Genomic DNA, 16650 nt, shown 5'->3' with positions numbered 1-16650 from the left:
TTGGAGAATTTTGAGCATTGCTTTACTAGCGTGTGAGATGAGTGCAATTGTGCGGTAGTTTGAGCATTCTTTGGCATGCCTTTCTTTGGGATTGGAATGAAAACTGACCTTTTCCAGTCCTGTGGCCACTGCGGAGTTTTCCAAATTTGCTGGCATATTGAGTGCAGCACTTTCACAGCATCATCTTTCAGGATTTGAAATAGCTCAACTGGAATTCCATCACCTCCACTAGCTTTGTTCGTAGTGATGCTTCCTAAGGCCCACTTGACTTCACATTCCAGGATGTCTGGCTCTAGGTTAGTGATCACACCATCATGATTATCTGGGTCGTGAAGATCTTTTTTGTACAGTTCTGTGTATTCTTGCCACCTCTTCTTAATATCTTCTGCTTCTGTTAAGTCCATACCATTTCTGTCCTTTATTGAACCCATCTTTGCATGAAATATTCCCTTGGTATCTCTGATTTTCTTGAAGCGATCTCTAGTCTTTCCCATTCTGTTGTTTTCCTCTTTCTTTGCACTGATCACTGAGGAAGGCTTTCTTATCTCTCCTTGCTATTTATTGGAACTCTGCACTCAGATGCTTATATCCTTCCTTCTCTCCTTTGCTTTTCGCTTCTCTTCTTTTCACAGCTATTCGTAAGGCCTCTCCAGACAGCCATTTTGCTTTTTTGCATTTCTTTTCTGTTAACCAGGCCAAGGCCCTCGGCGGCGGCGGCGGAGCGCGGTGAATCTCCGATCCAGTTTCCAAAATGTGGCGGCTCTTGGCCACCCTCAGCTGCCTGCTGCCATGGGGATGATCTTGATCCCTGTTTCCTGTACAATGTCATGAACCTACGTCCATAGTTCATCAGGCACTCTGTCTATCAGATCTAGTTCCTTAAATCCATTTCTCACTTCCACTGTATAATCATAAGGAATTTGAATTAGGTCACAACAGACTGGTTCCAAATAGGAAAGGAAGTACGTCAAGGCTGTATATTGTCACCCTGCTTATTTAACTTATATGCAGAGTACATCATGAGAAACGCTGGACTGGAAGAAACACAAGCTGGAATCAAGATTGCCAGGAGAAATATCAATAACCTCACATATGCAGATGACACCACCCTTATGGCAGAAAGTGAAGAGGAACTCAAAAGCCTCTTGATGAAAGTGAAAGAGGAGAGTAAAAAAGTTGGCTTAAAGCTCAACATTCAGAAAACGAAGATCATGGCATCCGGTCCCATCACTTCATGGGAAATCGAAGGGGAAACAGTGGAAACAGTGTTAGACTTAATTTTTCTGGGCTCCAAAATCACTGCAGATGGTGACTGCAGCCATAAAATTAAAAGACGCTTACTCCTTGGAAGGAAAGCTATGACCAACCTAGATAGCATATTCAAAAGCAGACTTTACTTTACCAACAAAGGTTTGTCTAGTCAAGGCTCTGGTTTTTCCTGTTGTCATGTATGGATGTGAGAGTTGGACTGTGAAGAAGGCTGAGCACCGAAGAATTGATGCTTTTGAACTGTGGTGTTGGAGAAGACTCTGGAGAGTCCCTTGGACTGCAAGGAGATCCAAGCAGTCCATTCTAAAGGAGATCAGCCCTGGGATTTCTTTGGAAGGAATGATGCAAAAGCTGAAACTCCAGTAGTTTGGCCACCTCATGTGAAGAGTTGACTCATTGGAAAAGACTCTGATGCTGGGAGGGATTGGGGGCAAGAGGAGAAGGGGACGACAGAGGATGAGATGGCCGGATGGCATCACTGACTCGATGGACATGAGTCTGAGTGAACTCCAGGGGTTGGTGATGGACAGGGAGGCCTGGTGTGCTGCGATTCATGGGATCGCAAGGAGTCGGACACGACTGAGCGACTGATCTGATCTACCAAGAGCTATGGTAAGAACTGGGGATATTGTTATCACCAGGGATGAATAATAGATGCCCTGACCATTTCACGCTACTTACTTGTATGCACTAACAATATAGATTAATGAGCTCCCTGCCACTGCCCTCTGTTAGTAGGTCACTGAATAGGTAAGTGTGGATGAGAAGAGAAATAGGGCGGTATATCTCTAACATGGGCTGTCACTTACGCATCCGCCTACCCAACCTGGGCAGGAAAACTTGCCGTGGGGCTCCCTGGGCTGCCGGGCACAGCATGAGGGCTTGGAAATGTGAAGGGAGGATGGGGCAAGAAGTAAAGGAAAAGAGGCACAGAGATCCCGACAGCAGGCTTTAAAGGTGCTGAAAGCAAACCGCCCTCCTCCTGCGTAGCTGAACAGAGGTTGGGCAGGGGATGTACGTGGGCCTACTTAATGCCGAGACTCTACTTCCCTGGGGGTGTGGGGAGCACTAGAGGAAAAAGCAGGATTCAGCAGCTGTCCCCCACCTTCCTGATCTCATGAGCTCAGCAGCTGTGCCCCACCCCAGGCCCCCCTTTCCAGGGCTCCTAACCTCAAACAGCCAAGACCACTAAGTTGGCTGGGGACCAGCTTACTGGGAAACTAGAAAGATATGCTGTGTATTTTATCCTCAGTGAGTCACTGCTTTCATTTCATTAAACTTCAAAGAAATTTATTTAAGAGTTCTGATAGCCACAATGAGCTTGTAACCAAAACCAAGACTTTCTCATGAACTGATGATAATTAATGGGGAAAGTTTCAACCGTCCCCTCATAGGTGTCAAAGGCGGTGTTATCTGAACATAAAAGAATCACTTCCTGTTCTAAAAAGCCACCCCAGAGAGCTGAATACCTCTGGGAGACAGCCCTAGCCCCTGTGACAGTGTCTAGCACTAATTCTGCTTCACCTGCTTGGAGCTGAGGACTGCTCTAGGGTCAGGCTTGCAAAATATGCATATTGTATAAAAGGCCTCCCGATTTTAGCTGCTTGCTATGTTTCTAGTTGCCAGGATGCCTGGGCACTGGGTCCCCCCATTTGCATCTCTCACAGCTACATATTCAGGGGGTATGGTCTGAGAGGTTCCCAAACATACTACATACAGGTAACTCAACCCTGGCCCTGTGGGGGTGTCAGAATTCTCTGCAGGATTAGTCACTTCTCTGATCTACTCTTTAGAAAACCTCTAAAGGTAAATTATATACTGTAAAAATAATTACAGTAGTCTCTCTACTTCAGTGAATATTTTTAAATGTCTACAATTAAGTTGAGAAATAAAATAAAACCTTACCTGCTGGGGATAATCCATTTATTTGTTTGTGCTCATTAAATTCTGAATTAACATTCAACAAAAACTTACTGGCCTTCCAGTATGGGTCAAGCAGTGTGTTATCAGCTTGAGTGCTAAAGCATTTGCCCTTTAGCAGTGGATCCAAATAGAATTTCTGTGGCTGCTGCTGCTGCTGCTGCTGCTAAGTCGCTTCAGTCGTGTCTGACTCTGTGCAACTCCATAGATGGTAGCCCACCAGGCTCCCCCGTCCCTGGGATTCTCCAGGCAAGAACACTGGAGTGGGTTGCCATTGCATTCTCCGTCTGTGGGTGAAGCCTCGACATTTTACAATTTGTCAGGAGGTCGCATGTACAGTCAAGGTGAGAATCACTGTCCTGAGGGAGTGATGGGGCAAAGAGCACACGGACAGACTTGGCCAGGCTCTCAATTTTGATATCCGTGAGGTGTTGAGAACCTCACTCATGTCTTTGGCTTTCAGGCTGGACTTACTTCTGGACAAGGAGAGAATGGGATTTGATGGTCTCTGAGTTCCTTTCCATCACTCCTAAGTCTCTTGGTCTGAACCAAGGTGTAAGTCCCTTTCAACTCCTACATTCTAGGACTTTTCAAGATGTTTTGTGGTGAGAGGAACTGGAAGCTTTTGGAGAGTCCCTGAGTTCATTACCTGTTCAGATGCCTCTCCCATTCTCTATACCAACTTATTTTACCCACTGGGTGTCCATCAGTCTCAGGGTTAAACCAACTTAACGGAAGACAGTGGCTACAACAAGGCTATAAAGGTCCATTAGTCCCCGTAATGCCCATCTTTCCCAGACTGCTTCCTCCATCTAGACACTCATGGGACAGTGAATCAAGGGTTACCCAGGGAAGCAGAAAGGCCAGTGCCTGGTGGATGACGAGTGTGAAGACAAGGAACCAAGCATCTCTCTGAAGTGCCAGCTCTGGCAAGTAACTCAGCATGCTAAGGGTATTCTGAGTCCCAACCAAGAAGACGCCTCTGCATGCTAGGCACCCAGAGGCTAAGGAGGAAAATAACCCTTATCTACTTTCTTCCGCCCAGGTCTTAGTGTGATACAAGAGGAACACACATTCTCCATTCTTCACTGGCCAATAATAATGTGGGAAGAATTTGGAGTTCACCATTCTGGACAAAATGGAAGATTATTAACAGAAGAGTTATTGATAAGTATACAAATAAATTTTATTTTCCATTGTAGATCTATTTCTGAAAATATTATGTTCAAGTTGAACATATGAAAACAGAACACTTCTTTCTTCTTTACTTGAAGTGGCACCTAAGAATTTCAATTGTGATTCTCTGCATCTTAGTCTACTAGTTATAACGCAGTAGCCAACATTCAAATCCATGGAAGCAAATCTTTTGTAAAGGATTAGATTAAATCATTTGAGGATGAACCAGGTCTTTCTTAAATTTTTAAATATTTTGAGTGAGAGACTTTATCAATCTTTATTACTCCTTACAGATTCAACTTTCAATTCATACAAAGTCAGCCTCAGATGGAGACTCACTATTCCCATTACTCTATTGGAAGATTGCTGAGCTTAGTCGCTCAGTCATGTCTGACTCTTTGAGACCCCGTGGACTATAGCCTGGTGGAGGCTCCTCTGTCCATGGGGATTCTCCAGGCAAGAATACTGGAGTGGGTTGCCATGCCTTCCTCCATAGCACGGCAAAGAGCAATATATATATAGAGAGAGTTGCTGTTGTCAGTTACTAAGTCACGGCCTCCTCTTTGCAACCCCATGAACTGCAGCACTGCAGGTGCTTCTATCCTCCATTATCTCCCAGGGTTTGATCAGATTCATGTCCTTTGAGTCAGTAATGCTCTCTAACCATCTCATCCTCTGCTGCCCCCTTCTCTTTTTGCCTTCAATCTTTCCCAGAATCAGGGTATTTTCCAATGAGTCAGCTCTTCACATCAGGTGGCCAAAGTATTGGAGCTTCAGCTTCTGCATCAGCCCTTCCAGTGAATATTCAGGACTGATCTCCTTTAGGATTGACTGGTTTGATCTCATTGCTGTCCAAGAGACTCTCGAGTCTTCTCTAACTCCACAGTTCAAAATCATCAGTTCTTTGGAGCTCAGCTTTCTTTATAGTCCAACTGTCACATCCATACATGACCACTGGAAAAACCATAGCTTTGACTAGACAGACCTCTGTTGGCAAAGTAATAATTCTGCTTTTTAATATGCTGTCTAGATTTGTCATTTGAGAAGGCAATGGCACCCCACTCTAATACTGTTGCCTGGAAAATCCCATGGACGGAGGAGCCTGGTAGGCGGCAGTCCATGGGGTCACTAAGAGTCGGACATGACTGAAGCGACTTAGCAGCAGCACCAGCAGCAGATTTGTCATAGCTTTCCTTCCAAGGAGCAAGCACTTTTTGGTATCTCATGGCTGTAGCCACTATCCTCGGTGATTTTGGAGCCCAAGAAAATAAAATCTTTAAACTATGTGCATGTAAAAAAAATGAGGATATTTTTAAAATTACAAAGTGAAGAGGACCTACCTTAAGTATGATATTTAATGATGAAACTTTAGAAGCATTTTCACCAAAATCAGAAATCAATGTTGTCTGCTATTCAACATTGTAGTGGAGTCTTAGCTATTATATTAAGACAAGGAAAAGAAATAAGAGTTAAACAGAATTGGAATGAAAGACAAAAAAAGATTCCTGTTTAAAGAGAACGTTATAAGCATAGATAGTCCAAAATGATTTACTAATAAAAGGGTGTGCAGCAAATGGCTAAATTTAAGAGCAAGTTAAAAAAAAAATCAATATTACTCCCAAATACTGGCAATAACTGACAAATAATAGTTATTAGAAAATATGATAGGACAAAATTCTATGTAGAGTGGCAACAGAAATTACTAGGTACACGGGAGTAAACCCATGAAAAAGTGCCTGCTGATCAGTTGCTTAGTCGTGTCCGGCTCTTTGTGGTCCCAAGGACTGTAACCTGCCAGGCTCCTCTGTGGGAAGCCATTTATGAAGACAATTATTAAATATTATTGGAGGACATAAAATAGATCTGAATAAAATTATAAATATGTCAATTCTCCCCCAAAATAATCTCCAAATTCCATGCTTTCAAATGAAAACTCAACAGAAATTTTTGTGGTACTAGACAAACTGATACCTAACCTCATAATTTCCAAAATGGTTTGAAAATAAGAACAAGATGGAGGCTTGTTGGCTTTTCCCCTATACATTAAAGTTTATTATGTTCTAAAGATTTATTATAAAGCTTTAGAACATAAAACAGTGAAATAATAGAACAGGGATAAAAAATAAAACAATGGAACAGACCAGAGACCCCAGAAATAGCACCGTATACAGATTTTGAAGCTTAATGTATTATTCAGGTGACAGCAGGAATGGAGTACTCAGTAAACTGAGGACTGATTTGTCATGTGGGGAAAAAGGGAAGTTGATTCTTATCTCACACACACACAAAATAAATTCTAAATGGATTAAGACCTAGAAGATGAAAACCAAATGTTAAATGGGTTAGGAAAAAATACGGGACCTCTCTGTTCTTGAGATAGGGAACACAAGTCACAAAAAGCAGAAATGATAAAAGAAAATACTGATTTCATTAAAATTTAAACTTTCTTTGTAACAGATGATCCCATAAACAAAAGATAAGTGATAAATTAGAGAAGATATGCAATGTATCAGAATACATAGAAGATTCATATAGAGATTTCCTACAAACTGATAAGAAAAACCATCTGATCAAAAATTGTGCAGATGATATAAACAACTCACAAAAGTCCAAACAACAAATAAACACATGGCAAGATACTCAAAATAATTAATAGTCAGAGAAATAGAAAATACAAGCAACATGAGATGCTATTTCATATCTATCAAATTGGTGAAAATTAAAAGTCTGACTGTGACGATGGTGGAAAACTCAAATGCAACTGGTGGGAGACTAAATCGGCACAACACATTTAGAGACAAAATTTAAGATATGGATCTATCTAATTGAAAATTCATACACTGTATGGTCCAATAATACTTAAATCAAGCATATATATCTGTATGTACACCTGAGAGAAATTCTCACACATGAACATAAGGACACGTATATAAAGAATGTTCATTGTAGCATTAAAAATTAAATAGCTAAAAAAGCTGAAAATAACCTAAAATTATGAATAAACAAAATGCATTATATTCACATACTTCAATAGTGTGCATGAGAAACTGAATAAGCTAGATCTATGTATTACCATGGGCAGATTTTAAAAAGCAAGTTCCAGAATGGTACATATGGTTTGATATCATATGTTTAACTATATATAATTTTAAATGAATACATTGAGAAATGAATAGGAGTAAGAAGATGGAGACAAACAGCCCTTTTGAGTCTCGCTGTCAAAGGGAAGAGATTGTAACAGCTGGAGGTGAGGGTCTACTGTCTGAGGTGGGTTATGTATATGTTTTGTAATGCAACCCACTCCAGTACTCTCGCCTGGAAAATCCTATGGATGGAGGAGCCTGGTAGGCTACAGTCCATGGGGTCGCTAAGAGTCATGACATGACTGAGAGACTTCACTTTCACTTTTCACTTTCATGCATTGGAGAAGGAAATGGCAACCCACTCCAGTGTTCTTGCCTGGAGAATCCCAGGGTCGGGGGAGCCTGGTGGGCTGCTGTCCACGGGGTCGCACAGAGTCGGACACGACTGAAGCGACTTAGCAGCAGCAGCAGCAGAGTTTGTTTACCTGAAAATGGGAATGATCCCGCAGAAAGACTTAAAAAAAAGATTATTCACAAAGAACAAAATCTGCGAAGTTAGGGTTCTGGGCTGCACAGCACAAAAGGAAGATGCTAATATATTTTAGGTGAGAAATGGTGAGTGTTTGAACCATGAAGGATGAGCTGGAGATGAATGTGCAGGCTGTGTAGGATGGAGGCGAGTCAAGAAGGGACCTTAATTGGATACATGGGTGGACGGATGACACTATAAAGGAGGGTCTGGTTTGATTAAAAGGCAAGACAAGAGCACCTCTGGTATGATGATGGGCCCTGGCCTTTCTGAGAGTAGCGGACGATGCTGTTGTCACTCCTAAGGAACTTCTGCTCTGGAGTCCACGCCCAGTACCACCGCACTGTAAGCTTCCTCTGGGCCCTGGTGGTTTATTTTTATTTGCACCCATGCCTCTCACGGATGTTAGCAAAGGCCGCTCTGGGAAAAGCACTGGGTCTAGTCCTGCCTCCATTGCTTCACTAGTTCTGTGATTTTCTAGAGCGAATCCTGTAACTTCCACCACCTCCGTTTTCTACCTCCCAGAGTGGTTAACTGCCTTGAGGTGACCGCTGGTGAAAGACTCCGGAAAGCCCTCCCCTGGACCCCGGTTCCCCAGCACCGACTCGTCCCACTGCGTCCCACTGCGCTCTCTCCGCCGCTGCCTCCTCTCCACCCACAGCCTCGCCTTTATTTTCTTCCCGCCTTTATGGCTCCAAGTTTCCACACAAGCCTGCAATCAGACGACACCGCCAACGGCCCAGGGCTCCGTCTGGGGCGCTGCCTCGCCCACCTGGTCACCCTTGGGGGACTACCTAGGGGACAGGGACCCCCCACCCCCCACCAGCGCCGCCGGCCTCGGGGTCCCCGGTTGGTGGGCGCCCACCACCCATCCGCTGGGCGCGCACCGGTCTCGGGAGACAGTCCAACGGTTCCAGGCGCGAGCCAAGGGGAGCTTGTCTGTCCGCGGGCCCCGCCGGCCGCTGAGCGCTCGTCACGCCGTCCGCTTCTCTGGCTCCCTGTCTGTCCGGGGTCCACCTGCCCCTCTGTCCCTCCTCCCGGGCCCTCCCTCGAATCCCCACCCAGCCAGCTTCTCTGGGCCCCGCGGTTGGTCGCTTATGGGTGTCACTCCGCCCTCCCCGGCAGGAGCCACGCGGCGCGCAGGGGCCGCTGCTCTCGGATGCGAGCGCATAAAGCCTGCTCGAGCCGAGCCGCCAGCCGGGGCGTATGGGCTCAGCGGCGTTTTCCAGCGATTCCTCTGGCCAGGAGCGCTCCTGCAAACAGGTTTAGGGGCACCCGCTTCCCGCTTCCAGGAAAGTTTTGAGAAAGTGGATTTGAGGTGCATTGGGGAGTGGTGCCAGCTCCCCCAGCCTTCTTACCCTTCCAGAAGGCTCGCCTTGCACAGCCTGGCCCATTCTACCCTTCCTGACTCCTCGGCTCCCTGACGCTTGCTTCCCTTCGCTCCCGGGTTCCCCTTCCCCTCTCTGGGCTCAGCATCTTCTTCCTTACCTCATCCTCTCCATCCCTGCCCTCTTAACTCCTGCCACACAGTCTCAGCCTCCTTCTGGTCATCCCACCCTTCCCCTTTCTTCCATCTTTAACCTCCTCCTGTCCACTCCGTCTCATTCCTCCGGCCTCTCTATTTGCGCTCACACTCAGCGTCCATCCCCGCCTCCTCGCGCGTTTTTCTCCCAGCAAACTTCCATCATGGATTCCAGGCCTCCGTGGACGGCTGCTCCTACCCCGGGGAGCACCTTCTCTGCTGCCAACGCCACCACACCCTGGCTGGGCCGGGATGAGGAGCTGGCCAAGGTGGAGATCGGCGTCCTGGCCACTGTCCTGGCGCTGGCGACAGGGGGCAACCTGACGGTGCTCCTGACGGTGGGGCAGCCGGTCCGCAAGCGCTCCCGCATGCAGGTGTTCGTGCTGCACCTGGCCCTGACCGACCTGGGCGTGGCGCTCTTCCAGGTGCTGCCCCAGCTGCTGTGGGACATCACCTACCGCTTCCGGGGCCCCGACCCGCTCTGCCGGGCCGTCAAGTACCTGCAGGTGCTGAGCATGTTTGCCTCCACCTACATGCTGCTGGCCATGACGCTGGACCGCTACCTGGCCGTCTGTCACCCCCTGCGCAGCCTCCAGCAGCCCAGCCGGTCCACCTACCCGCTCATCGCAGCGCCCTGGCTTCTGGCGGCAGTCCTCAGCCTCCCTCAAGTCTTCATTTTTTCCGTACGAGAGGTGATCCAGGGCTCTGGAGTGCTGGACTGCTGGGCAGACTTCCGCTTCCCTTGGGGGCCACGGGCCTACATCACCTGGACCACCCTGGCCATCTTCATCCTGCCAGTGGCCATGCTCACAGCCTGCTACAGCCTCATCTGCCACGAGATCTGCAGGAACCTCAAAGTCAAGACGGAGGCTGGGCAGGCCAAAGGAGGGAGCTGGGGCACTGGGAACAGGCCCTCCGCTCGTGGCCCGGTGGCAGCCCCGCGGGGGCTGCCGTCCCGGGTTAGCAGTGTCAGTGCCATCTCACGGGCCAAGATCCGAACTGTGAAGATGACCTTCGTCATTGTGCTGGCCTATATCGCCTGCTGGGCGCCTTTCTTCAGTGTCCAGATGTGGTCTGTGTGGGATGAGAATGCCCCCGATGAAGGCAAGTGTGTGGTCTGGTTGGAAAGCTAGAGGTGGGAGCAGGAGGTGGAAAGATGCAGAAAAGAGAGAAGGAGGGTATTAGGACAGGGCCACAGTGGCTCCCAGAGCCAGGCAGGTAGCAAATGGGTGAAGCAGTTAAAAATGGTGTTCTGGTGTGAAACGGGACAGTTCTAGTATGCATTCATTTTGAATGGTTTCTATCAATCCCTTCAAAGCTGTTTGAAGATCTCATTCAGTATTACGTGCGTGTTACTCACTCAGTTGTGTCTGACTCTTTGTGACCCCACAGACTGTAGCCCACCAGGCTCCTCTGTCCTTGGGATTCTCCAGGCCAGACTACTGGAGCAGGTTGCCATTTCCTTCTCCAGGGGGTCTTCCTGACCAAGGGATTGAACCTGTGTCTCCCGCATTGCAGGCAGAGTTTTTACCATCTGAGCCTCCTTCCCAGGTGGCTCTAGTGGTAAAGAACCCGTCTGCCAATGGAGAAGACTTAAGAAACACAGGTTCGATGCTTGGGTCGGGAAGATCCCCTGGAGAAGGGTATGGTAACCTGCTCCAGTATTCTGGCTTGAAGAATCCCATGGACAGAGGAGCCTGGTGGGCTACAGTCCATAGGGTCGTACAGAGTCGGACACGACTGAAGCGACTTAGCACGGCAGCACAACACAGAGGCTGCCATGGTCAGGCCGGTAACAAATGGGTGAAGCATTAAAGATGGTGCCTGTCCCAGTGTGAAAAGGGACAGCTGCAACTCCCATCCAATCAAAACATGCCACGTGAGTACCTTTAAGGTGAAATTTCCATATTCTACAATTTTGGCAACTAATTTAAGCATTTTAAAATAGTATTTGGCCCTAATGAAGATATGACCATGAGTAGATTTGGCCAAGCAACTGACAGTTTGCTAGACTGTTTGAAAGGGATTTTCAAACGATTTGGTCCAGATGGCAGTTTGTGGCCCATGAAGTGTGTCTCTCAGCATTCTTCCCCCACTGCACCTGAACAAGACTTTGAACTCCTTTTCAACAGCCATTTTCAATTAATTAGCCCTGGGGCACAACCCTGAAATTCCAAGATCAACCCTTTTGTCTTGTTAATGAGAAAGCAGAGGCTCAGAGAGGCTACCTGACCTGCCCAAGGCCACACAGCTAGGAAGTGGCAAAGTGAGGATAGAACCTAGGCCTGGAATCTCCTCATTTCTTTCCTCAACTCCATGCCCCCACTTTCCAAATTCTAGCTCTGGAAGTGATGAAGAGAAGGGCCTTCCTCCTATGTAAAAAACAAAGTGGGACCTTCCAACAGGACTGTGTCCCAACTGGGACGTGGGAGGCCTGTTTCTGGTCATTTTTTGGAGTGAGATAGATGGCAGCCTAAGTTTCAGATACTGCCAACTTGGGGTGAGGCCATTTGGGGGTGAGGTTGTCCTGAGAAACGTAAGTGCTGTTTCTGGGCAGCCCAAATGCTGGTGAGTGGTATTCAAAGACATCTGTTCCTGCTCCCCTAGGAACATGAGGGTGGGGACAAGAGTGTGGTCACCTGTCAGAGTGACTGTGCTCTCTGGTGCAGCAGACTCTTCACGCGCAGCTCGGGGTGTATGATGGGTGCAGCACATGACTGCCCCAGGGACGCCCTGTGGACAGTTTGCTCTGGAAGCTTCCTGAGGACTCACTGACCAGCAGACCCAGACTACCACTTCCTACCAGCTCTTAGAGTGATCCCCCTTCCCTGTGCTATTGTTTCTAACCTCAATCTGCTTGTCCTAGGGCACGCTCAAGCCAAACAGGCTCAAGCTAAGCATCTTTTCTGGAAAGATGAAGTAAGGGGAAGGTTGCTCATGACATTAACACAACTCTGCAAGAGAGTTCAGCGAGATTCATGTTGATGTATGGCAGAAACCAACACAATATTGTAAAGCAATTGTCCTTCAATTAAAAATAATTTTTTAAAAGCTAAAAAAAAAAAAAGAGAGAGTTCAGCAATACTGAATTGTAACAGTCCCATTGTACCCCTTCTTAACTACCTTTCAGACACTAGTGTGGACCAGAGGCTATTTATAAAGTTACCCTTTAAGCAATATTACCCCTAACCTGCTCCAGGGACTGCCCCCATCTCTAGTCAAGGACAGAATAGAAGGAAGGAGGGCTTTCTATGTGCCAAGCACATTTAGGCCTTGTGCTACTTAGGGGTGACCTTCTCCCCTTGACATCTAAGTAATCTGAGCTTCAGAGAGGTGAAATAACTGGTCCAAGGTGCTACTTCTAGTAAGAGATGGAGCCAAGAATCAAATCAAGGTCTCCTTAGGCCAAACTTTATCCAGACTTTTATTGTTGTCTTATTCCCAACAATCCTAGCTGAGCTGGTGACACCAGGGATGAGAAGGCCGTTCGCCCTTTATCAAGGAACCTACAAGAAGCTTTCTTGCTTGCCTCCTGTAGTCACCACCATCATCATCCTGTCCCTCAGACCCATATATAAATGATTTATCACTTATCAAGGGTCTCTCCAAGTAAGCAGTACAGGAACGAAGTGTCCCTCAGAAAACCGGAAGCCCTTCGGGGACTCTGAGTTGAGCAGACATTCACTACTTTAAACTTGCTTTCCAGTACATCTAGCTTCCCTCCACGGCATGCTGGCCTCCTGGCCACTCATCCCCGAGTCTTTGGCAGGAAGCTGTCTCCTTACGCTTATCCATACCCCCTACCGTCAGTGGAGCTTCTGCCAGGCCGGTCTGCAGCAGGTCTGCCCTCCAGGACTGAGCTGGAGCCTCCGAAGACTCCAGGGCTCCAGGCGCGTCTCGAGCCCCTACCTGGCCCTGGCTCGGGGGCGCCAATTCAAACAGATGCTTCTCAAGTGAAGAAACCTGTGGAAACCCTCAGTCTCTGGCCTAGTCTAGGCACTATACATATACTGATGGAGCAGATGGGATGAATACACCCCTTAGCCAAAGCAACTTCTCAAATGTCTGCAGCCCCTGGGTATTCAGTTAACTGGGGTGCAGGCCAGACGCCTTCATGCTGCAGGAGCCTGGGTTTGTTGCTGAGGCTGGTCCCCCCCTCTGCTTACAAGTGCTCCCTCCTTGCTCTCACTTCTGTGCTTCCCAACTCTGTGATTCATGCCTTCTCTCAAATATCCTGACCCTGTATCTTCCCTTCCTTTGGGCTGCAAGTACCACACTGGAGAGCACCCAAGGACCCAGCATATCGGAAGCTTTCACGACGCTTTACAGAGCAGGCACTTGAGCTCTGCCTTTGAGTTCATTGGTTGAAATGGTGGCAGGGTGCAGAATTGCTGCTTTAAAGAGGGAAGACCTAGGATCAGGTCTGGGCCATAACCCTTAATTCCTTCCAGCTCTGCCATGGCACTCAGTGATTCTACAGCCTCCACCAAAGAGCTGGGCAACTCAGTGTGCAGCCCGTGCCGTAGCTTAGCCATGGTGCATTTGGCAGAAGGCTGGGGCCCATCTCAGCAGCTTTCCTGTTGGCATGAGAAGTTTCATTTAGTTTTCCGAAAGAGTATTACATCTGTAAGGAATTTTATCAGAGTCTTTGAAGGCTCGCATTTTGACTGTCCAGAAGAGAAAGTAGTTTTCCCTGCAGAAGGGACATTCTCTGGATGTAATTTCTGACAAGAGAGAACAGTACTGGCCAGGAACGAGATGCCTGGATGCCCTGTACCTAGAAGCTGCACAGTTGGAGATGGCTTCATGGGACCTCTAGGCTGTCAGGCTCCACTGATAGGCTACCAGGTCCCCAGCACGGTCGATACTCACACGGGCAATAACTGAATGACAGAATGACTGGGACAGACCCAAAGGGCTCAAGGAGCACAGAACTCAGAGGGCAGTGTGTCCCCGTATCTATGACCTAAGTGGGAATGCAGTGTGCCCAAACTTGGCTGGAATCATGGTTATTTTTCCTGCAGGTTTTATAGAAATTGCCTCACCTGTGCTCAGCATCCATTAAGGGATTCACGATTCCGGATTTCAGAACAAAGATAGTGATCCAATTCGGGCTGCTCCTGTCGCTGACTATGTCTGTGCCTCTAAAGTCAGCTTAGAGCAAGCCTCAGCTCCTGTCATCACCCTGTGGCACAAAATGAATAAATAAATCAGTGAGGGAAAACCCTGGAGTCAGGAGTCCCAGCTGTGATCCTTTCTGATTATAGAACCCCACGTGGTCCTCCTTGGGATTCAACTTCCTCCTCTGTTCTGTAGGGAGCGGGACTCTCTCCCAGGTCCCTTCCAGCTCTGAAATCCTTGTGCTTCTCCCTTGGCAGATTCGACCAATGTGGCTTTCACCATCTCCATGCTTTTGGGCAACCTCAGCAGCTGCTGCAACCCCTGGATCTACATGGGCTTCAACAGCCACCTGTGGTTGCATGCCTTGCGCCGTCTGGCCTGCTGCAGAGGCCCTGGGCCCAGGATGCGCAGGCGGCTCTCCAACGGCAGTCTGTCCAGCCGCCATGCCACCCTGCTGACCCGCTCCAGTGGCCCGCCTGCCCGCGGCCTCAGCCCCGGACTCAGCAGGAGGCCAGGGCCCAAAGACTCCCTGCGGGGCGCAGAGCAGGTGGAGGGCGATGCTGCCACTGAGACCAGCATCTTTTAAGAAGCACTCCCCAGAGTCTGGTGGAGGATCTCTGCCCATCTCAGCACTGCCCAGCCTGATGCTCTCCGTGGTCTTCTACAGTTAGAACCTTTCACGACTTTGCAAGATTGGAGATGCGTTCTCTAAGGACACCCTAACCAATAGGCCCTAGAAGAATTGTTGGATTTTCATGACAATGACATTTATGCCCTTTGACTCAGCTTGAGGCAGGGTGAGGAGGCCAGAAAGGCCGCTCCTGTCTTTGGTGTCATAGCTGCCCACCCAACTTCACGTGCTGGGAAACAGGGAGACTAAGACTGTCTGCTTCCTTGATCCTGCCGTGTTCACAGCATGTCTGGGGACCAAGTGTGTGATAGATGTGGTGCTGCAGATCTGGGCTCTCCTGCCTGAGGATCCACAGGCAGCAGGGATTCAAAGGCTGGTATCTTATCTTGTTTGTCCCACCCTAATCTGACGAGTGCATCCCAGTTCAGCCAGGAGAGGGAAGGAGTGAATAACTGCAAAGAGGACTGTATTTGAATCCTGAGATGGGTGTGTGTGGGAGGGGGCTTTGAGAGAGGCGTGCTTAATGAAGAGAAGTGAACAGGTGTGGGGGCTTCGCCTGCTATACTCACCTGTCTACCGAAGGGAGATGAGGGGTAGCACAGCGCTTGGTAACTGGTAAAAACTCTGCAAATGCTGCTTATCTGCTCCCAAATACCCTCATTTATAGTTAGGATGGGTGACAAGGCAAAGTACTACATATTCTCAGTGGAATGGCCCACTGGGTTGAATGTGGGAAGAATGAGTGAGGAGAGATGGAGATGAAAATGGTCACCAAATTCTGAGTGGGAGGAGGTCTTGGGAGCAGCAGGGATTGGTTGCACATCCCCCTCCCTTCACGGGGTCCACGTGGCTCCTGCCTCTTGGGCTGCGTGGAGGGGACATCCTTTGAGAAAGCATGACTTAGTCGTGGCTCTGGATTTGTTTGAGGCTCTTCAGAGCTTCCACACAAATCACATGCTTGCCACGATCAAGTCAGGAGCCCGGATGGGGATCCCAGCTCTGCCTGGTGGTATCTGTACGACCTTGGGAACTTACCTCCCTCTCTGGACCTCAGCTCCTTGCCTGCAGAATAGAGATGCTCTTCAAGGTCTTTCCCAGCTCAAACTTTTCATGACTCGCAAGACTGGAGAAGCACTGAGGACTTCCTACCCATAAGCTCTAGAAGGATTGTTGGATCTTCGTGATAGTGACATTTACGCTGTTTGACTTGGTTTTGGTGGCTTTGGGTCCTGCCGCGGCCGTACCATTCACCTTTGCCAGCGGTTCAGCTCAGTCGCTCAGTTGTGTGCGGCTTTTTGTGGCCCATGGACTGCAGCAGGCCAGGCCTCCTTGTCCATCACCAATTCCTGGAGCTTGCTCAAACTCATGTCCATCAAGTTGGTGATGCCATCCAACCGTC

The 16650-nt window shown here is 48.3% G+C and overlaps 1 protein-coding gene across 1 annotated transcript; it reads left to right on the top strand.

Moving 5' to 3' along the window:
• The first annotated feature begins 9150 nt into the window (after positions 1 to 9150).
• On the top strand, positions 9151 to 15500 carry AVPR1B (arginine vasopressin receptor 1B). The gene is made up of 2 exons (XM_061382030.1): positions 9151 to 10603; positions 14878 to 15500. The coding sequence occupies exons 1-2, from the start codon at positions 9664 to 9666 to the stop codon at positions 15204 to 15206; spliced, it is 1269 nt and encodes a 422-aa protein (XP_061238014.1). The 5' UTR covers positions 9151 to 9663; the 3' UTR covers positions 15207 to 15500.
• The last annotated feature ends 1150 nt before the right edge of the window (positions 15501 to 16650 follow it).

Source organism: Bos javanicus, chromosome 16 (genome assembly GCF_032452875.1).
Source record: "Bos javanicus breed banteng chromosome 16, ARS-OSU_banteng_1.0, whole genome shotgun sequence".
Classification (NCBI taxonomy): Eukaryota; Metazoa; Chordata; class Mammalia; order Artiodactyla; family Bovidae; genus Bos; species Bos javanicus.
This window is presented reverse-complemented; position numbering and strand designations above follow the sequence as displayed.

Coding starts and splice junctions, on each gene's coding strand:
- AVPR1B (XM_061382030.1), top strand. CDS start 9,664: ATGGATTCCAGGCCTCCGTGGACGGCTGCTCCTACCCCGGGGAGCACC. Junction 10,604..14,877: donor TGAGAATGCCCCCGATGAAG/GCAAGTGTGTGG, acceptor CTCCCTTGGCAG/ATTCGACCAATGTGGCTTTC.